The sequence below is a fragment of the Gouania willdenowi genome, chromosome 4, assembly GCF_900634775.1.
Source record: "Gouania willdenowi chromosome 4, fGouWil2.1, whole genome shotgun sequence".
Classification (NCBI taxonomy): domain Eukaryota; kingdom Metazoa; phylum Chordata; class Actinopteri; order Blenniiformes; family Gobiesocidae; genus Gouania; species Gouania willdenowi.
In genome coordinates, this window is record NC_041047.1 from 15435994 (window position 1) to 15458801 (window position 22808).

At 38.7% G+C, this 22808-nt stretch overlaps 1 protein-coding gene across 2 annotated transcripts; it reads right to left on the reverse strand.

The window, feature by feature from the left end:
* Positions 1–550: 550 nt before the first annotated feature.
* On the reverse strand, positions 551–21308 carry rubcn (rubicon autophagy regulator). 2 transcript variants are annotated; one of them, XM_028444312.1, is made up of 21 exons: positions 21119–21308; positions 19106–19259; positions 18421–18504; positions 16925–17084; positions 16677–16783; positions 15200–15422; positions 13484–13918; positions 12420–12515; positions 10885–11000; positions 10556–10754; positions 9777–9884; positions 9141–9215; positions 6888–6948; positions 6640–6778; positions 6295–6440; positions 5968–6032; positions 5402–5640; positions 5095–5156; positions 4849–5002; positions 4678–4771; positions 551–2513 (listed from the first exon to the last, which is right to left on the reverse strand). In XM_028444312.1, the coding sequence occupies exons 1-21, from the start codon at positions 21148–21150 to the stop codon at positions 2377–2379; spliced, it is 2886 nt and encodes a 961-aa protein (XP_028300113.1). In that variant the 5' UTR covers positions 21151–21308; the 3' UTR covers positions 551–2376. The 2 variants fall into 2 exon arrangements, with proteins under 2 accessions (XP_028300113.1, XP_028300114.1); XM_028444313.1 differs by lacking the exon at positions 9141–9215.
* Positions 21309–22808: the final 1500 nt, after the last annotated feature.

Genomic DNA, 22808 nt, shown 5'->3' on the forward strand with positions numbered 1-22808 from the left:
GTGCCTTTAAAAAGAACCAAATGAGAGCCTCTTCTTTGTGTTTCTCTTTTCCAGTAACTACATCAGATCATCATATGAACATTGCTTTTTTACTTTACTTTTGTTTAGTGTGTACATCTTATTTGTTCCATCATCTTTTTTTAACAGTGCATTTATTTTTAACCAGTATCTTCTCTGTGCAGTTAAGTAAAGTCCTGTAAATTACAAACTTGTACCAAAGATGCTATTAAAATAAATATTGTATTGTTATTAATAGTAGTAGCCCTTTATTAGAATAGTAGTAACTTATGAAAAGCTGAGATTGATCCTTGGTATTTTTCATCTCTTCTCCACTGGGTGGCAAAAGAGAGCTGACCTGAACTTCATAAAATCTTCAAATTTGACAGCTATTGTAATTTGCACCATTTGTTACACCCGGGTCTTAAATGCCACTAAAATTTATTTGAAGTAAAAAAAAAAAAATTTTAAATCCTTTAGGTGTCAAAACAATTTCTTTGAATTAGATTTTTTTTTTTTTTTTTTTTTTTTTAAAAAAGAAAAACAGTTACGCTTTCCAACAGTCTAGCCATTCATTTATTATCAATATAAATACAGAACGGAAACAGTGTGTTACAATCTCAACGATCATTAAAATTTTAATGAAAGAAACATGTCGTGCACATACAAAAAGCCTCCTTTCTTCATGTTAAAGCAGCTGCAATGTAAACCTTCAGCCAGTGGAGGATGTTTTTCTGTGTTTGTGGTCACTGCGCTAGAGGAATTCAGTTTTAAACAACCTGAGCAGAACCTGAGACGAGCGGCTGCACTTGGTCTGCCCAAAGTTAGTAGCAGGTGGTGAGGACTCGGGGATGCATGGAGCAGATTTATTGCTTTGAAGATCATTAGATTAGACAAAGTTCTTAATAAATGACACTGTTTAAAAAGGCTGCAGCAACTTTAACTGTATGGTGTCTCCACTCTGTAGTACACAGTAGGTTACAAAGCTAAAAGGTCAAAGCGTTGGAGTTCTAGTTGAGACTGTAGAAGTTTAAATTAACAATCTGAACCTGGGACAAAAACAGTAGCAGAAAATACAGCAAGGAGTGCATTTGTATTAAAGGGATAGAAATAGATTTACTTAATTTTCCAGACCTTATGAAAGCAAACTAAACAGTCTCAAAATATAAACATGTTAAAATGGAAAAATGTTTTTTTTGTTAGGTGGTGGAACTGCCTTTGAGGCACAAACTCCATGTGTAAAAAGGAAAAGTCCAATCACGCCTCAGCTGCAGTGAATGGAATACTGTGCTGCCACGCCCTCAGTAGCTTCATTGGTCAAACTGACACTCACTCACTCACCCAAATTCACCCTTTAACAACACTCGCGCGCACACACACACACACACACACACACACACAGAATCAGTGCAAATTAACTTAAGAAACCTCATATTAAACTTAATCAAGTGCTGAAACAGGCCAGTGCAAACCACTGCATGCACCAGTTAAGACTTCTTCATTCTCTTAAAGCTACACACACACTAACAGCTTCCTTTACAGAGCAAAACGAATAAGGATCATTTGTGCTTTCATTTAAAACATTTCTAACACCCGCGTTGGAAAATGGAATAATCCTTTCCTAATTTGGGTCATTCTCCGTCTCATTTGGTCCTAGAGGCACAGAAACGTGACTAAAACACTAAAAGAAACAAAAAAAAAAGGATCAAAATAACGTTATTAACAGGACTCTCTAAACGCAGCATCTGCAGTGAATCAAACTGATTGATTGATCCCACTATAAATACTTATGGGTTAATTCATCAATCAAACCACAGAAGGTGGATCAAGCTTTTTAAACAGTACGAGCAGGAACAGAGATCTGACTTTTGGCTGAAGCTGCAAAAAGAACAACGTCAGATATCAGTAAGGCAGGTTTCATCCTTCACACATTTACACACACAGAGCTGCTGAGGAACAGTCAAGAAAGATGGAAAATTAGCAAAAAGGACTTTTCTGTTATGAGGTAAAAAAAAAAAACTGAAATATTATCATCATGAAGCAAATGAAAAAAAAAAAAAAAAAGTTAAAAACCAATGTCTGCCTAAGACGCCTGCTGCTTTAGAAGATCACCACATTACCAAACACTTGTGTGGATTATTAAGTAGAAGTCATCATTAGCCTCTTAATGGAGACAATAAGGTGAAATGTATGCAACGTCTACCCAACCTTCTTTTCGGATGCTGTCACAGGATAAAGTGCACGTTGTGAAAACAAAACAAAACGAAGTAGCAGCAGTTTTTCTTCCAACATGTTGGACTCCAGGACGGATCAGAATAGACAGAAATAGTCAGTGACTACAATCATGGTCGCCTTGTGCCCTTTCCTCTGATCCCATCGCTACGTCCCACCTCCCTCGTCCTCTTGCTCCTCCATGTTTCTACGCGCCATCCTCTCTCGCCTCTCCGCCAGCCGCCGACACCGGGGGCAGTCGTTACCTGTCCTGAAGCAGTTTCGGTGGAAACAAGCATGGCAATCTGAAAAACAAAGAACGCGAGTCAGCAAATAAGAAACAAGTCACAGGACGCTGCACCCAAACCAAACACTGGAGAGCAGAGCCAACCAGTCAGACCAGTTTATAGATATGAAGAGAAAACAGCCAATCACAAGGAGAGCTGAGAGGAGCAGGTGAGGTGGGAGGAGGATATAAAAGGTGGAGGAGTGGAGTCTGCTGGGCACAGAGCAGGACGGAGCGTTACGCGACTCAACTTGTTGTTTAGCATTGAGAACACACTCTCACACACAGTCCTCTAAAGCAGAAAGAAACACCATCTATGATCCATCTTCAACAATCAAAACTGATGTACTCAAGAGGTGACAAAGCAATCACTCAAATAAAAATAAAGACTTTATTGAAATGTGTAAAATTCAGATTAAAAAAAGCATATTTACAGGCTCAGCGGTACAATAGGAATCAAACAAACTCAGTTTTATGACAATAGATACAGACTGATGCTTCCTCTGAACTGAGGTGAGACATTTAATGAGTCAGCGGTACAAAGAAAGATCGATCTTTGGAGTTTGTAGTCCACGTTCAGGTTACAATCTAACTCCAAAGTACGACATTAAACTCTACACCAGTCTATCGCCCAGAGATGATCACCAGCAGTGCAAAGATCACCAAACACGCCACCCACTAAACACAACCAAAAACATGAAGCCTTCACCAAGTGCCAGACATCACAACCTTAGTGCTGAGTCAGCGCCGGAGGGAAAGACAACACAAAACTACGCCACATAAGACTTTAAAACTAAATGTCCGTTCAAATGTCTAAGACCTGTTGTCTCTCTTTATCATGCTCTGATAAGCATGTGACGCTACTTTATGGAGTTGATTTCTGTTTTGATCAAGTAAACATGAACATAATGTTTTAATAATGCTGTCTCATCCTATTCAGCAGCTCTTTATTAGAGGTCACACATGTTTAGATCAACCTCAATACTTGTTACTGGTCCTGGAGAGCCACTGTTCTGCTTGTTTTAGCTTCAAGTGTGTCGGAGTAGGGAGAAATCAAACCAATAATTGTATAATGTGTTATTTTAGCCTGCAAAAAATAAATACATTAAAAAAAATTGAGGCCTCACTTCTTATGTGCAGCAGATTCCATGTTTCAGATTCCTTGTGTTTTAATGAGTTGCCTAAAGGAATCTAAAAAAAATCTTAAATTATCTTATTCCTTTATAATTAAGTTTCAACAACTTTACATTCCTTAGTCAGATCTTCCAGCCTTTCACTATTTCCACTCCGGTTCTGTTTTTGCTGGATTCTTCTGCCTCTGCTGACTCTTCTGGCTTTGCGAGTTTTACGAGCCCTCCAGTTAGTCTGAACAATGGTTTCCTGGTCCTCAGTTTGTGCTTCTGTGTTTCCCTCACTCTCTCCACTCCCGTGATCTTCTGGTCCTTTGCCCGTCGCTTTAGAAGAAGCAGCCACCAGCTGTGGAGGTTTTAGGATTTTCAGAAGTGGATGTTTTTTATATCTTTCAGAAGACGACTGGGGTTTATCAAGGTCTTTCTTCTCAATTGTTTCTTCTTTATTTAGCGACGCTTGTGTTAACTTTTCTTCCCCTTCCGGTTCCGTTTTCTTTACTTCCTCCGCCTCTGTGCTGGAGGAAACCTTCACCCAACTGGCAAACCCTGACACCTTCCCACTCTCGCTGCCATCCTGACCCACTTCATCCAAGCTTTCCATGCTGCTGCCTGTTTCCACGTCGCTGTCCTGTCGTTTTAATACATTCCTCTGAAATCGGTTTAGGTGAAGAGCTTTCAATAAGTTAAACTTTTCTTTTCTGGTGTGTTCTTCAGCATTTACACTACTACTTCCTGTTTCCTGTCCTTCTTTGTTACACACCTGCTCCCCTTTCATCCTCTCCTCTACCTTCGGTTCAGTCACATTCATTGAAAAGATCTTAGCAAATTTTCCAGCAGAAAAACTATGGAATTTTCCCTTTTTATCAGCTCCTGCAACAGACTCCTCCTCTAGGTCACCCCACCTCTGCTCCTCCTCCTCTTCCTCTCCCCCCTCCCCCTCTTGTTGTCCCTTGGAAAGGTCCCTCGCGAGCCTGCGAGGATTAGAGAACTTCCACTCTCTCCAGGGGAGTGGTTTGGTGGGGGCTCTGTGGCCGCCCAGCACAGAAGGCTCACCTTCGCAGCGCTGGCACTTGTTCAGCTGGAAGGGGAAGATGATGTCTTTGTCGTTGCCACAGAACTCGCACACAAAACCTTTGGCCTGGCATAGCTGAGGGACAGAGAGAGAGAAGATGGTGGTGAACCAAACCCGAGAGAAGAACGATGCAAACAAATGCTCCAACTCACCACGCAGCCAGCTACGTGCAGAGTGCCCACTTTAAGCAGCTCCTTCAGACGGGGTACGAGCTCCCCGCTGCGTACAGCAGAGAGGTCATTCAGAGAGAAGATGTGAAGATCCTCGGTCAGGTGACCTGGCACGGTGTCAAACTTCTCCAACACCCTGAAATCAAAACGAAACAAACTGATGACCCATCGATTCCTCAAAGTTACCAAAACAAATGTGAAACACAAAACAGAACGCGTGCATCTTACTCTTTAGCAAAGCGACACGTCTTTAAGAGGTTCTTCATGTGAAACAGCTGCACCCTCAAATCCTAGAAGGACACGTGGAAAATGTTCATTTTAGTCAACATTATGCAGGGTCTGGGTCAATTACATTTTAAAATTACAATTAAGTCTTTAATTATCCATGTTTAATTACAACTGAACTACAATTACGCTGACTGGCATTTTTCCCCAAATTTCCAATTTATTAACAATTGCGCAATTAAAATTATAATTGACACCAACCCGGACATTAAGTAACACCAAATAGTCTAAAAAGTGTTTGCACACTCACCCTGACGCTGCTCAGTGCTTTGACCTTCTTGTAGAGGCCATTGTTTATGTCGTTGGGATTAAACAGTGGATCGCCTGCGATCTTGTTCAGCAGGTCGCGGGCAAAGTTGCTGACATAATACTTGCTGAAGTCCCATTTTCTCAGCACTCTGCCTGGAACCACAGCTTGGGCATTCTCATGGCAACACTGGCAGAAGTAGCGTCCGAGGTATTCGCAGTAACGTAGTCGCTTGATGTAATCTGAGGTCGGGGCAGAACATTTAAACACAGACGTGAGAATGAGTGTGTAAAAAAATAAATGTATGAATTTTTCCACACTTGACAGAGATTAATAGGTTTATGCAAATGGCTGCTCTTATAATAAAATTTTCAATAGCATCACTCTGGCTTGTCCATTTTCCAGCATCAATTTTTCTCCCATATTGCTTTTTTTTTTTTCATTAGGCTGAACTGATAGGCTTTTAAAAATTTACATGGGTACTTCAATGGGGTAGTCTAAGTCAATTACCTGATCTTGTAACACAGTTGGAAGAAGCTAGAATAGTTTTTAATGCAATTTGGTCATACCTGGGTCAATGCGTGTACCACAGCCGGCGCAGCGGTAGTTTTGTTTTGACACAACTATCTTTCTCCTGAAAAATAAAAATAAAAAAACAAGACTCAATTTATTGTTTATAAATAACCAACAGCAGGCAGCAGGGTGACCCAATTATCTCATTGGGACTCAAAAACCTCGCTCTACTGTGTTTGACAGTTTTATTGTTGTGATAGAGGAATTTTAGAGCTCACACTGACCTGTTGTTCTCTAAGAGTTTAAGAGCTTTTTGGTCTGGCTGACTGAGGACCTTCACACACAATGGAAGTCTAGAAAAGTTAAACATGAGGAGGACTCACTTTGGAGCAGGGTGAATGTTAAAGATGATTTGTGGACGTGGCGGCGCCCACTCAAGGTTGCCTCGAACCCGAATCCTCAACTTGTAAATGTCCGCGTGTTCGCCGTCATCAGGAGAGATTGGCAGTGAGTCAGGAATGGGAAGCAGCTGGGAGACAGAGAGATCAATGGTCACATTATCTTGGATTATTTTGTATTTTTGGAAATTCTATTTCTTCTTAACCACCATTACTCTGCACAAGTGAAGTACGATTTGCGAAAATTTCATTTCCTAAAGATGTATCGTACCTTCCCCGTGGCCCAGAAAAGGAAAAAGCGGGTCAGAAAATGGATGGAGGGTGTTTTACCTTCTGTGGAGCTTCATGCTCTGGAACCAGCCAGTCGAGCTCAGAGGCTGCAGGAAGCTGCATGCCCTCAAACTGCCGGAGCAAACCCATGGCCACCGACTCTGCTGAGTTGGACTGGTATGTCTGGTAGGAGGGAGTGCTGAAACGCACAAAGTGGCAAAGTTTTACCAAGTACACAATCCATGGCAACATTTGATCCTCAATCTGTTACATGTCAACCCAATGAATACAGAAGAAAAAAGCCTCACAATGACTCTGTGCTAAGGAAGGATCTTCCACTGGAACTCACACTGCGCTTGATATCAGCATCTAAAAGAAAAAGTTAAATATTATTACTTTCTCTACTATTTGATTCAAATGCATACATAATGTCACATTTAGGATTGATAATTTACAAGTTAGTTCATATTTGTCTCCTAAAGAGGTAAAGACAAACAGGTTTATGACGATTAACAGTGTTAGAGCAAAGCAGTGTTTAGTATAAAAAATGAAAAACAATCAAATGTGACAGATTAAAACATTTGAAAGCATCTCAATGCAAGGCAGCAAAAGCAAGCAAATTTAAACAAATGTTAAAATCCTAAAACTTAAGCAGACAAAAGTGACACAAGCAGCAACGGTTTGGCAGATCAGGAGAGCGTGGCAAAAAAATAAATAAAAAATAAAAGGATGAACCTGATTATGTACTGGATTTCATTTTTATAGTGTGAATTACAATTTAAATTAAAGTCAGTAAATGGTGTCATGAGAGAAAAGATTGAATGCAAATGAAGAATCATGTTTACATTCTTTCTGTTAGATAATGATGTCACATAAGGAGTCTTTTAAAAAAATCAAGGAAGGTCGATTTATTGATTCTGCTTGAAATATTGGTCGGACTTAGAAAAAAGAAGAGTAATCAGAGACTCAAGCATATTTGAAGAAGAATGGCAGGCCTTTAATCACTTGTCAACATGGTCCTGCTATGAATATTGAGTTTGACAATCTCCAGATATTAGCTCAATTTAAAGATAACAATGGAATAATGAGGTGAAAGGGCCCAGAACAATGGTGACACTGCTGTTGTACACAATGATTATGAGATGAAAGATGAGCATGCATTTCATTCCCTGTATTGTTGGACAAGCTGGGCATTACGGAGGCTTTTGCTATGTGTGTGTGTGTGTGTGTGTGTGTGTGTATACGTTGTTTTGTGTTGTATAGTATAAAGTACCAGTACTCAATTCACTTAAAAATCTAAACTTTATCCGTGAAGCAATTTCAGCCAAGGGACATGTCAATCCTTAATGATTGATCTTCATCTAAACCCTAGAGCTCAAGACACAACGTTCTCCTGCACAGCCAAAACGCTACCAAGTACCGCACAACAAGCAACAACACAACTAGACAAGCACACAGTTCACATGAAGAGCAGCAGCAGCAGCTGGATGGTCTCCAAACTCAGAGGGAGTGGCTTTTACTTGTAGCAAGATTAAATACTAAAGCCCTGAAAGTAGGAAGTATCAAGTATGAAGTTCAAGTCAAAAGGGACATGAATAATCATGCTTATAATATTAACAGCTAATTGGAAAAGACTAAAAAAAGTTCTACACCTAAAGTGGCCTCAAGTTTGGTTAACGCTTAAGATGAAAAGAACGCTGCTCTTCTCCATCATTCTTGTATTCTACATTAATAGTCTTTGACAAATACAAATTAAAATTTTGGCACTGTAATAAACCTCCACCCTGTGGTATTTTATGTTTTGTATTACTTTTGTGCTCAGTCAGGAAGAATATCACTTAATTAAATGAAGTGACAAACCCAAAATACTGGCAGCGTTGAGTAGCTTTATTTCAGTTTACTCTCATTTTAAAGAGTAACTAAATGCCAAAATTTTCAGCTGAATATATATGCATTTGGGTATTAGTAGTGATGTTTAGTAACCCTAGTCCCACTCTTCACATTTTAGTGAAAGTATTTTAATTTTGCATATTTAGTTGTAAAATGTCACATATACTGGCCACTAAGGGTTAAACGGCAGCAATTATAATTAAATTTTGCTATTGGCTGAAACGGATTCTTTAGATTCCCCTACGTCATCGCTTTCACTGTTGACCCCGCCCCTCCTTTAAAAGCTGAGAGGAGGGAGGAGGGTTTCCTCCAATCACAGCCCTCAGTGAGCATTGATTGACAGTTTTTATTTGGGAACTCTAATGCTGCATGCATCATTGTGGTGATGTTTGTGACCCTGTGCTTCTATAAAGAGCAGTTTCTGGGCTAATCAAAGGGTTCAATAAGCTGTGTGTGTATCTACAGACATCTATGCTACGAGTGTATTCCCGTCTGTCTGTCTGTGTGTGTGCGCAGGTTAGCTCAAACTAATAAGCTTTTGAAACCTAAAATAGAAAAATCTAGGGTACGTCAGTTTGGAGCAGAGCCACCAGCTTTCTCTTCATCTAAAGCAGCGCAGTGAACTGAGTGCATCGCCTGGAGCAACAGTCGGCCATAAAACCTGAAGATACCTGAGAAAAGGGAGGCAAGAGACAACGAGAGGCCATTCTGAGACACCGCCAGCAGGGATCGACCCTCACAGCCATCTGAGAGACACAAACTAGGACTGAACACACCCGAGACCTCAAATACCAACGTTAAAAACACTCCACAAAGCAGAGTGCGCATGTGTGGCTGATCTCGATACACACACGTACTCTGACCTTATAACAGAAAGTCCTTGTTTAAAGTATCAAACACATGCTCTGAGGAATTTAAAGAGGAGGGGTCATATGACAAGCCCAGTCTAACATCAAACAAAATGAAAAGACCATCTTTGCTCCCAGATCAACATGTTAGTCCGTAACACAATGTGAGGGGATGAACATCCAGGATGGAAATGGACTTTAGACAAAGAAATGATCGAATTAACAATGAAAAGAAATTACAAAATGTGTGAAATGTTTGAATTTTAACTTGGAAAAAAAAACAAACATCTTATAAACTGAAATATGCGAAACAAAAGAAGGTATGATTGGAAGCAATGTCATCAACACCTATTATATATCCTCATAGAACCCAAAGATTGTTTGACCTCCAAATGTTGTCATACATGTCTCTGATAATCTAACTTCTGCCCCTATTGGTCTCTTCTTCCCTCTCTCTACCTCGTAGCTCACACTCCTCCACCTCCTCCGCCGAACCAGAATCAGACAGACCATGGCACGAGTCCTGAGAGCTCCTCCTGGACCCTCCGCTGTCCGTAGAGTGAAAAACTGTACCCAAAGGAAGAAAGAAAGTGAGAAATGAATAAATTCATACTTTGTATATTTACTATTTGCTTAGAAATATATGCAGCACTTGCTTTGTGTCTTAAAATGAGCTTGAGAACCAAATATAACCAGTATAATGTCACAAAAACATCCAGTTTTCAAAGAGATTTATGTTAAACAGTAATTTCTGAAGCCAACTCTAGGTAGATTTCTCTCAAGCTGCTCGATGTAAATTAAAGATGTTTATATGTTAAGAAAAAAGAAAAAACTTCCCAACCCATTCCATTGTCCGACCCTGACTCCCTCTTCCCTGTTCCTTTCCCCATCACTAAGGTGTAACACTGCCCTCTCTTTTTATATTCTCCTTTAAATAACGTTGTTTTCACCCTTACTTGGGGTGGTGGTGATGGTCACAATTATGCAATAAAATAAGAGTATCTAATTACAATAATAAAACATGCATAGCCGTTGTGAAAATATTGAACTACATATAGTGTTGACCTCTGACAGCATGTGTAGACAAGGTGGTATAAATAAAAAATTTAAAAAAAGACAAAAACACAACTGTCTCCAGTAACTGAAACACCTTAAAAGCAAAGATATTACGTTTTGTTTGAAAAACTTAATGTACTGTACTTAAAAGCACAAGCAGACAAACATCTATTGGTACTTACTGTGCTGGGAGGACAAGCATGGTGGAAGTCGGCTACGACGGATTTGCTGCCTTCGAAGTCGAATCTTCTGCTTAAGCTGCTGAATCTCAGTGTCGCTGTCTCCTTCCTCCTCTCCGCCTTCCTCTTGACGCTGCAGGTTGTATTTCATCAGCTCGAGAGCAGCAATCAGGGATTCGGAGATGCTGAAATGAGCATTTTCCTGCACAGCACAGAAGCGATTATGAATCAGGAGAAGACAAATTACTCATCACAATGTCCCAATCTTAAGCTTGACCTATCTCCTAAAGTAAGTTTCTTAGTAACAGTAGTATGTGAAGACTTGTTCTGACCTTTTCCAGATCAGCACAGCTGCCAAAGTCCTGCTCTGACAGGTAGCTGATGAGGCTCTGCCCTTCAGATGGCTTCCTGAACATCCCGTCTGGCACGCTGCTATACTGAGACCCATCTAAACAGAACACACACACAACTAAACATCAGCACAGAAACCAATACTGTGAAAAAGCCACTTGTGATTTAAATATGCTCGGTTACAGATTTCACAATAACAATTTTCTGTACAATGAGTGTCTAAACACAACTTTTAACTCCGTTACTTTTACCAATGAGTAAAAGTGAAAGTAGGATACTGGCGTTGTAGCTGTTCCAGATGTATTAAACGTGTTTTTAACAAACAGGATTTCTTAACTTAGGTGAGCTTTGACCCTCACACTTCGATCAAAACATTTTGCAACACAAACGTAGCTAAACAGCTACTTCATGTTGAAAGTCCAAAAAATAAAAAAATAAAAATGTTTAGGTGTCAGCTGGCACTTCAGACAATGAAACAAATGTTTATGGGAACAAATTGTTTTAAAATCCCAAACAATTGGTCACTCAATAACTACTAACCTCAATAAAACACTTTTGGGGGAAAAAACAACAGCAACATTGGGAGGAGCTTGATTCTTGCTTTTCAGCTTTTCAGACAAAATTCTTACACTGAAATCAAAAAGTCAGGAAGGAAACATGTTGCTAGAACATACTTAGCAGGTCCAAAGCTCCCTGACTGGTAAAAGTGGTTATGTTAGGGCTGGGTGATTTAGCCTGAAAAAAAAAAATCTCAGATTTAAAAAAAAAAAAAAAAAAAAGTTTGATTCGCTTTTTTATTTTTTTTCAATGCCCTTAAAAATGAATGCAGATATATTGTCAAAAGTGCAACTTTATTGCTGTGATTGTCCTCAAGAGTTAAAATGCATAGAACAATCCCAAAACAAAAAGTAAATGAGGCTCTGTCATTCAACAATTTCAAGCTTTAACCCAGGTTTAAGCAAAAGTGCAACAGCAACGTCACAGTAGCTTAAATTTTCTGATTAAGAAATCAGATAACTACATATTTTATAACATTACAATTAAAAAAATGAACTTTTTCCTTAGCATCCCACAATTAAACATGCCTGTGGCACACATATAGCCTTCTTAATGGGTAAACAAATGTAAACAAAGAGGGGGCTGGCTCACATCGCGCTACGATAACCCATGATAAAATACAAAAAGGTCCGAAAAAACTGTGGTGAGAAAAACATTATAATTAAAATATATTTTTTTTAACTCAAATTTGCAAAATAAAAATTGTTTTGATCTACAAATTCAATAAATCAATACTTCTCTGCCAGCCAGCACGTTGTCCTCAGATCCAGATCCATTCTCTAACCTTGCTTGCTTTGACAAATCTCCCATAAAATTAACAAACTCTGCTTTGACAAATAGCAGCTCATCCTCTCTTAAACTACTAGATAAAAACCTATATGTTATACAGTGGCCAAATTTCTGTCACCACCGGGTTCATCCTGAAAAATTCATTGAGACAGGCAGAATTTAAACTCACTGGACTCCATGTAAAGAGAGCCAGGAGTGCTGGAGTCGCTGCGCTGAGGTGAGAAAGAACCATATTTGTCCACAGAGCAATTGCTGCCGGCAGATTCTGAAACACAGAAAACATTACATGTAAACAGCAAATCGTCAACAAAAAATATATATTTTCAACTCACTGATGAATGTTTTTAGAATAAAAATTGATGTGTTGAAATGAGAAAAAACATTGATGAGACGATTATTTAATGTTTCAATGGATAAAACCTATTCACTTCTCACAGTCGTCGATGAGGCATAACCAACACTTTATACACTGGGGGCTTAGGACAATAAAATTTGAATGTCTGCATTATTCCGCTGATTTGTTATTGCGCAGAGAGTGGACAAAAGTGTGGCTTTAATCACAGATTACAATATACATGCGTGTTTAAACTGGGTGCATAAATTCTGCATACCTCCCTCATACATGTTGTACTGGAAAAAGTTGAATACACATTTTTTAAGGGAATTAACAACTTATATCAGAACATCAGTAACGATGTTGTAACCAAACGGCAGCTGAAGATCATCAATACTGTAGCATGACAAAAATAAATAAATTACGACTTCATAACATAAATGTGACTAAAATAAAACTGAAAAGGTTTAAAATCAAGCAGGAATGAAAATGAAAGACGTGAGGAATGCGCTCTTCATCATGCAGAGTCAAACAAGAAGGGGGGGGTTCGAGTGATGGAGTACAGTGAAACTGCACCGCCAACCTGCTACTGGATCTTCTATTATTATGGTGATTTTTCTTTGGCCGCCGCCTTTGCATTAGCAGTACACAGAAGAGATGACAAAAACAGAGCAGATAAGGAGAATATTAACTAATATCCAAGAGGAGGAAGCAGTCTGCGTAAAAACAGAGGTTAAATATGCATTTGAACATGTTGAATGGGTTCACACCGGCTTTAAAGTTTGGTTTGATCAATTACCATTACTTTACAGTCGTACCAGTTATTTAATGGTCAACCTTATCAAACGAGCCATATTGTTAATTATTATAGCAGCTACAGTATGTCTAGACTGACTCACCATTCCTGAGTTTTTGATTGAGCCCTGTGTCAGAAAAGGAGCGGATATGCCCCCGAAGCCCCCTATTCTGCCCCCTTTGTCCCTCTGAGAAAGAGGAGCGCCTAAACGGAGCCGGCCCCGTTGCCAGGGAGGTCCGCTGCACCATGTGGTCTGTGGAGTTGCCTCGCTCGCTGCTGTGGGTGGAGCTTCGCGAGTCTCGCCGACTGCGTTGGCCCCGATTACCAATGGCCAGGTACTCTGGTCCATCATCAGAATCAGCGTCTCCAGAGTCTCCACCCTCAGGTTGCGTTGGAGAGGACGAGGGCGCCTCTGTTAGAGATATGCCAGGGACTGGCAATGTGCCAGGAGGAGGAGTTGTCCCTGGCTCCTTCTCCCCTGGCCTGGTCACCCACACCCAGGGGGATCCAAGACTGCTGGCTGAGGAAGGGGAGTCCACTGGAAGATAAGAGGAAAAATATATAGGACACTTTTATGAAGATTATTATCCAAATAAAAAATTATACAACTTCACAACATGCTTTGTATAAAATCCGTCTATTCACATTCTAGTAGTTGTCCTATATTTTAGATCATAACCATCCCAGATCATCACTGCATTGGTTAGAAAACAATCATTTTCTTCTATTTAATGAGCAGTAAATAAAAATATAGTGTTTCAAGTTTCATTGTTTAATGGGTAGTTAATAACAAGTGAAATGCACTCATCGAAACAGCTTTATATAAAAGGACACTAATTGAAAACCAGGGAAACCAGCACTTTTATTTTTCATTAAGTCCGTGGTTCCCAACGTGTTTTTGGATCGTGACCCCATTTTGATTTTTTTCCCCCAGAATTTTTCTCTTCTTTTAGAAATAGTTTCTGATCATGTTTGTGATGTTGTGTTTCAAATACAGAGTAGCCAGGATGAGTGTATAAAGTGACAACATGCAAATATTTATTTTACTGCATTTTATCCATATATTTGTTAATTTATTTTACTTACTTTTTTAAAACGTGAAAATATAAAATTGTTTAAGATTGTGTGTTGTCAACTTGCTGTAGGGAATGTGGAGAAATGATGGCGGATCATGCCCATGTTTTCTGGTCCTGTCCCTCTATTCAGACCTTCTGGAAGGACGTAGGAACAATAACCTCAAATATACTGGGTTTTAGTTTCAGCTCAACCTTCACATCTCTTTATCTTGCTCATATTCCTGATGGACTGAGTAAAGATGACATTTACCTCTTGAAGATTTTGCTGGCTGCGAGTAAAAAGGCCATTACAAAATGCTGGCCACAGAAAACCAGTCCTACTGCTGCTAACCTTTTTTTAATATTGTTAAACACCCACTCCATACGACTCCAAAAAGAATTGGGGGAAAAAAAAGGTGGAAAAAATGTATTTATTTAGCCAATGAGACAGATATTTAACTTCACTGTGTGACATTACATCTTAAAGATGCTAAATTTCTTTCATCCCATGACCTCATATGTTCATTTTGTATTTTGTTTGTTTATTCCTGTCAACATATAAATACTCAAAGTTTAAAAAAATATTGTGTTGTGATTTATTTGGAAAAATAATTGTTTAAATATTATTGTTTTTTAGTAATTATTATTTTGGTGTATCAATTACGGTACTAGACCTTTCATGCTATCACATTTTAAATTCCAGGCAACCCCACATGGGGTCCTGACCCCAAGGTTGAAAAACACTGCATTAAGTGTTTTCTCACCTCTGGCATTTGTCCTGTTTTGAGATCCTGTCCCTGTTGCCCTCTCATCACTGCATTTCATGGTCTCACCAAGGCAGCAGTTGGAGGTCGTCAGGCGCCGGTTTAAAGTTTGCCTACAAGGAACCGAGTCAGCACTTCTCCAGATCCCACTGGCCCCCGGCAGTGCGTACATACTCTGGGCTTTGAACAGGCCCAGACAAGGAGAGTTCTTCAATGGAGACAGCTGGAAGGTGAACACAAGTTGGAAAATGAGTGCATCATCTTACAAGTTCCCCTGACATTTAAGTTACTAAACACCATCAGTGCTTCTGTTCAGAAAAAAAAAAACCATCAGTTTCTCAAATGGGGGTACGTGTACCCCGAGGGGTACGCAATGACATTACATGGGGTACTTGAGAAAGAGAGAGCGAGAAAGAGAGGAAAATTAACAAGCATTAAAAATATGGGGTTTTAAATTGTTTATTTTTGGTTAAAAATAATCATAATAATGACGATGGACATGATCTTGATTAGAACATGAACTGAAAATACAAAAGTCAGTCTTGGTCGCAAACCAGGTGAGCGATGACCGAAAATGATAAAAACTATAGAAATAAATCTATTCAGCAGGCACTAAATACCATTTAATTCCACTCATTTACAAAATGAAATACTTTTAAAAAAATCTGATCGCTCGTTTATTCTATCATTAGGCTTTATAGTTGTTTTTTCACAGTATTCTGAGCAAAATGTTGTAGTCGGACAAAGGGGATACTTAGATTCAGAATTAAGAGAAAGGGGGTACTAGAGCCAAAAAAGTTTGAGAACCACTGCTCTACAACATGAAATAATCCTAGTTCAATAAATGACAAGAATAGACTGCATTTTAATATTATTTTTAAATGTATTTTAAATAATAAAAAAATGAGCTAAAAAGGAATGAGGAACATTTTTTCTATTATTTTTAGTTGAGAAATATTTCTGAAAAAAACCCACAATGTGCTACTGTACCCCTAAGGCAGTGTTTTTACACCTTGTGGGATTGCCTGAAATGTCTAGTAATTGGTTTAAAAAAAATTTAAAAAGTAGGCAAAAACAGACTAAAATTCCATTTTTAATAATTTTTTGAATTATTATATTTCAAATACACATCACACACAATGAAGATTAAATAATTGCATCCTAAACTTTATCAAATATTAATCTAGTTAAAATAAAATGCAGTATAAAAATATCTGAGGTGACGCACTTGTCACTTTGTGCACTAATCCTGGCTACTCTGTATTTGTAACACACTTTAATAAACATGATCAAAAACTATTTCTCGGGGGGGAAAAAATGTCCCTGGGATCAACGCACAATTGTGATCTCTAAATGGGGTCACGACCCGTAAAAGGCTAGGAACCTCTACCCTAGGGGTACTCGAACCAGTATTTGGGAATCACTGTTCTAAAGGAATGCACTACTGTGATGTGTGTGTTAAAGTGACATAACCGACCTCGACAGTGTCCACCAGAGCCAGAAGTTTGGGGTTATTTTGCTCCACAGCTTCGAGACACTGAAACATGGCCGTCACGTGAGGATTGCTCAACAGGAAGGCGTCGTCTAAAAGAAGAAGAAAGATACAGATGTTTGGGGCATGATTTGCCACCGGAAATAAGTCAAAATCAAAAGTGAGACACTGCAGTTATGTGTTCACTACATATCTCTAAACTGCACATTGATGTTTGGCTTGATGAAACTCACCATTGTAATATTTCCGAGTGTTGTCCGGATGCCTGAGGAGTGGTCGGAGCTGAGCGGAGAGGGCGTGAACCTGTAAGCTGTGGAGCAGCCAGCGCTCTGCTTTGTGGCTTTCACCTGCGCTCTGTACGCCACTGCTCACCACTGGCTCCAGGTGAGCGAACTGAACACAGACATCAGAACATCAGACAACACTTACCAGAGCCTTTGAAACACTGAAGAAATTATTGCCAGAAGTTCTGTTAGTCATTGTGTTGACATTTTTTGTAATCAGACCCACTCACAACTGACCATATTTGTTAATATCTATAATGAAATGTAGTTAAAAAAATATCTGAGCTGGAACAGATTGTCACTAATCCTGGCTTCAATGACTTATCCAAGGATTTCACCGCATGATTCAATTCAACTTTATTTATAAAGTGCTAATTACGACAAAGGTCATCTCAAAGTGCTATCAAAATATAAAATTCAGAATACAAAGGAAAACTATATGAGCAAGCATAAGCGACAGTGGGAAGAAAAAAACTCCCTTTTCATAGTTTCTTTTAACAGGAAGAAATCTCCAGCAGAACCAGGTTCAGAGGTGACAGTCATCTGCTGCGACTGGTTGGGGTTAGTGTTTCATCTACTCGTTTTACCCCTCGGTCCACCGTGAAATTTGTGTCAGTGAATATTCATTAAGGGCGTTCACCTGACCTTTTATAGGCACCGTATGGGCGGAGCAAGGTGTTTCCTCACGTGCGAACACCAAGTCTGACAGTTTTTTTTTTTTGCGTATGCACTTCCTGGTTTTTAGCATACGCCAGCTGAAGTGTGCTTACCTAGGCACAGTTTTAGGAGCGAGGCCCCTGAATCTAACAAAGGTGCAAATGATGGCATTGGTGATTGGTTGTGAAAATGTAAAAAATGGCCTATATCAGAGTAGCTTTCTTTACCAAGAACAAGCTCTTTGCACATATACCAACATTAACTTCTAGTTACTGCAAACAAAAAAGAAAATGTTGCCACAAGAATCATTCCGTCAACTTTGTTTCTGTGCTCATCATCCAGTTGTCACATGATGACAATCACTTTCCTCTATCTGCAGCTTTCCAAAAGCTCAATACCACAGCTATCAGATAATTCTGACCCTTTGCGATGAACAAAGCAGATTTGTCAGCCTGCACAAAGTGAGAAATGAGAGATAAGAGAAAACACTTCAGTCACATGATGGTTATGTCATGGCTGAGTGGGGAGTAATGTCTGCGCATCACTAGCAAAGAGAGTAATCCAGATAATTAGTTTCCAACTCCTTTGAATCCTATTGCGGTTGTGTAATCCTGTTAATATGTGGTTGAGTGGAGTGAGGCTGAGAGGTGAACAGTTTAGTGACACAAACAGAAATTAAGAGAACATAGCAAATTACTACACACCAAGTTCTACAATAAAACAATTGTTGGGAAGAAAAAAAAATATTTTACTTAAAAATAGTAGAAACACCAATTGTAAGGACAAACCTGTTCGACGTGCAAGGCGAGGTGAGGGCAGATGTAACGAACGTACCAAACAAAGCGCCAATAGTCTCTCTGCTTGTAGTAGACCTGCAACATAAAACCAATGACCTGCTTACACAATGTCAGCTTTATTAACCAACATTATCCTCCAAACATGTTCTCCTCAGCTAAACTTTATTGATGGAATTATTTTTGAGGATTTAAGTGATTTTAAAAAATGCCATATCATCAAGTCCTTCAACCTGTTAACCACCAGCCTCTTTTCTCCAAAAGTCACATACCGGTACCCATAACAAATAATGTTTTTCAAAGCTTCTACATGACCTACATGGCTCTTTTTTTATTTGAAGTAGGACTCTTAACGGTTATAGATGATGTGAGATTTTGGAAATATATGATACTGAGTGTCCATAAATCCCGTTTTAAATATAGAAATCTGTAGTCCACCTAAAAAAAAAACTGAGATTTACAAAAAAAAAAAAAAGTCCATTCATAAACAATGTAAGCAAGTCAATTTTAAAAAAAGACACGTAAGCTTTTGGGATAAATTAAGTACTTTACCCTTGTTTTGAGTAACAAATCTTGCTTGAAATAAAAGTGATTGGTCATGATTTCCATCCACATCTGACAGGACAATAATCAATAAAATCCATTGAACAGGAACTTGAAATGAGTTGGGTTTTTTCACCTGCTCATGTTTCAGTCTGTGGCTCAGGATGTTGTTCATGTCCTTGTGGAGCCGCTGCAGACCGCCATATCTGGACCACACATTGGGGTTGTTGGTAGAAACCAAACCCTCCACCGTGGTCTTTAGGCTGGATAGAAGCTTCCAGTGCTCCTTTCTGAAAGACAAGAGTAATCACAGAGAAGTGAGAGAGGAAGTGGAACATCTGAGGAGAGAGGATGACATGTTTTACTGGTGTCAGTAAAACTATTTTCACAGAAATAAAATCTGCTGAGGCTCTTTACAGGTTGAGCTTCCAGTGACCTCTGAACATCAGGTGACTCAATGACATAAACTTACCACGGCACCACAAAATCATTTGAGGGAAAAAAAAGTATCTTGCCAACAATAATGTAGGACTGTAGACTGGTCTTAAACCTGATCTCAGTCAGATATTAAATAAATTAAAATATGATGAACTAAAGGTCTAAACTCTGATGAAGCCAGTTGATTTATCTGGGCATCCATGTTTACACTGTGTTTAAAAGCTTGTTTTGAACCCACTGGCTATGAATTCCCATGACTTGAAAACTCAAGATTGGCAGTGTACAACACAGTAGTGAGAGGAGTATTATGCTGAACAGAAACATATCAAGTCTCTTTCCCACACAGATAAAATGTGCTGGCTCACATCCACAACTTCCTTGTTATTCCTAAAAACAGTAGCAAAAAACAGAAACACTTATCAACCCTGTATTATAACAACGGCACCAAAAGAGATCCTTAGAGCCATTTCTAACCATAAAGTGTGTGGCTATAGGATACTAGCATCATGTAAAGCACACTTCCACAAAAACAAGTAATTAATTAAATAAATGGTTTAAGTAATAAAACAAAAAGTACCGAATAAGCTTTTTTTATTGTGCAAAAGCGTCACGAGTTGAGGCACCACGTGCAAATTAATGAAGTCAACATTGAAAAGAACATTCTTTACATTCTGCAGAGCATGTTAGGTTGATTACATCTGTGCTGTGTGTAGATGTGCTATGCCTCTGTGTGTGTATGCTTGTTTGTTAATCATGAAGGGTTTAATGAGGTTAGAGAGTAACTCAAACAATCTGTAGAATGAGCCATGATTTGCAGTTAAATAAACCCTTTAAAAGCTTGGTTAGCAAAACAATTACACCCAACTATGTAAAAACAGTTTAGTAACTAAAGAACATGACTCCCTTCTGTTAGAACATATAAACGCATAAAACAAGGTCTACAAAGATATGACAAGACATGTTTGTGAGGAAGCATCATTATTATTATTATTATTATTATTATTATTATTATTATTATTATTATTATTATTTCATGTCCAAACATTAACCACATAGAAGAGCTATTGGATAAATGAGGGACTTTACACAATGATGTCCCATTAAAGGATTAAAATAACTTTCTGCTTCTGAGATGAGATAACAGTCATGTGGTGAACTACGCATGAAATGTAACTAATTTAAATTACTTAAAGGTTGGGGTTACAACACTATGTTGTGCATCCAGTGTTTACATGGTAAACCTCAAAAATTAGCTAGCATTAGCTGCTAATTCCCACACAGTCAGATTCACCAGTAATGCTCGAAAACAATAAATAAATAAATAAATAAATAAATAGACAGGGAGTGAACTGTCTTGTAACACTAAATAGCTTTTGTTACTGATTTATTTGCAGCTTGTTGACTTTTGACAGGCAAATAAAAACTAAAGCCCATGTGATGAAGCTGTCAACCCTGAACATGTCCGATTAGCATAGCATAGCTCGGTAGCTTCATTAAGCTATCAATGTGCAGCTAGTGATAAACCAACGAGTTTAAATCATGCTATACATGTTCATATTATTTACTATTCATGGATTACTGATGTTTATTTCATTTTTATGTAATTAAAACTGCACATAACCTGACGCAGTCACAAGTGAGTCATCGGATAGCTGGGACGCGAGGAGAAGCGGAACACCGAGCGATTAGCCCGTTAGCTACAGTCACTTACCTGCGCTCCAGCGCCTCTCCCTCCGCCTCCATGTCCTCGGGGCCGGACCAAGCACCGCACAAAGCCGCCAGCTTTCCCTGGTTCTCCACGCACACCGGAGTGTAATATCAGCGCAGCAATGCTGCTCGCCAACGCCTGGCTTCCGCCATCTCGTCCCCGCCCGCCTGGCCTCAGTGGCTGCTTCTCTGAGCCCAGCTGTCAGTGAGAGGGTGTGAACAGCTCCGCCCACTATTTAACCACAACATTTACACTGCTGCTAAACGAAGTCTTTTTTTTTTAATTTGTTTTTTTTTTTTTTACCACTAATCTGTATATAATTTGGGGTTTCCTTTTATTCAAGCTAGAAGCAACTCTAAGATGACAAATAAAGCAAAATAAATGATTAGATATCCACGACTCTGATTAATGCTCCCCTGTTGGTGAAAAATAGTACTGCAGCTCTTCCTGTTTAAAGAGAGTTGTTTCTTCTCACTGTTTTAAATGATTGTTCATGTAGATGTTGTTGGGGGGTTTTTTTCTTTCTTATTATGAATTTTATATTTTGATAAGCGCATTGAGATGACTTTGTTGTAACTTGCACTATACAAATAAAGTAGAATTGAATTGAATTGAACTGTAGTGGGTCTTGTTTTTTTAAGAGCATGTTCTCTCTGTGCCAGTCACACCCTCTTTTTCATAAACACAGCCTTCCACTATTTCAGACATGGGCAAATGGCGGCCCGAGGGTTATATGCGGCCCTCGATCTAATTCTGTGCAGCCCCCAATGTAAATGCACACAATAAGTCCAAAAAGAACAACCACAAAAACCATTAGTTTTTTTCCTCGTATTAATGCTCAGATAGGTCATTATTCTAAATGCTGTCATGACTTAATGTGGCCCTTTTTATGGAGGTAGATTTGTGTCTTTATTATTCAATCAAAAATTTTCAATTAAAAACAATCACTTCAATAAACAGAAAAACTTCAATTAAAAAAAAAATCGCTTCCATAAAAAACAAAACTTTTCAATCAAAGAAATGCATTTCATTTGGTCTCAAATATTTATTTATTTTTTTGCATTTGAACACTTTTTTCTTTAATTATTGAAGTGATTTATTTATTTATTTATTTTGAGTTAAAAGTTGTTGTTTTTTTCTATTGAATAATAAAGACACAATAAATCTAACTCCATACCGCATTTTTGTACTGAAGTATCTCGTTAATTTTCTTAAACTTCATCAGTTATAAGTGAAGATATTTCACTTCACAAATAGAGATATTTCACCTCTGGACTGATGTAAAAACATTATCCAAAATCCCAGCCTTTCAATATCTTCCACAAAGACACACTTTCACGGTATACTTCCAACTCCAGGCTGTGAGGCAGATATTTGAGGGTTTCATGTTGCAATTATTCCATTTACCAGGAAATCAAATGAGCACTTTGCAATTTGCATTCCATTCAGTTTAAATGTCAGTAGAATTACTTCATATGTAGTCGAACATATCTAAGTAGTTATTGTGGTGCGTAAATATGGAGGTAATATATCAAAATTGATCAATGCTGAATTATACTTGCCAGTAATTACACTTTTATGCCACATGGTGTCGCTATAGTCTCAGTAGACAGCTTTAACCTAATATAAGGCTGATCATAGACTTTTCACGAGGGGGCGGTGTTGAGTCAGAAGCTGTGTTGCCAGGTTAGAC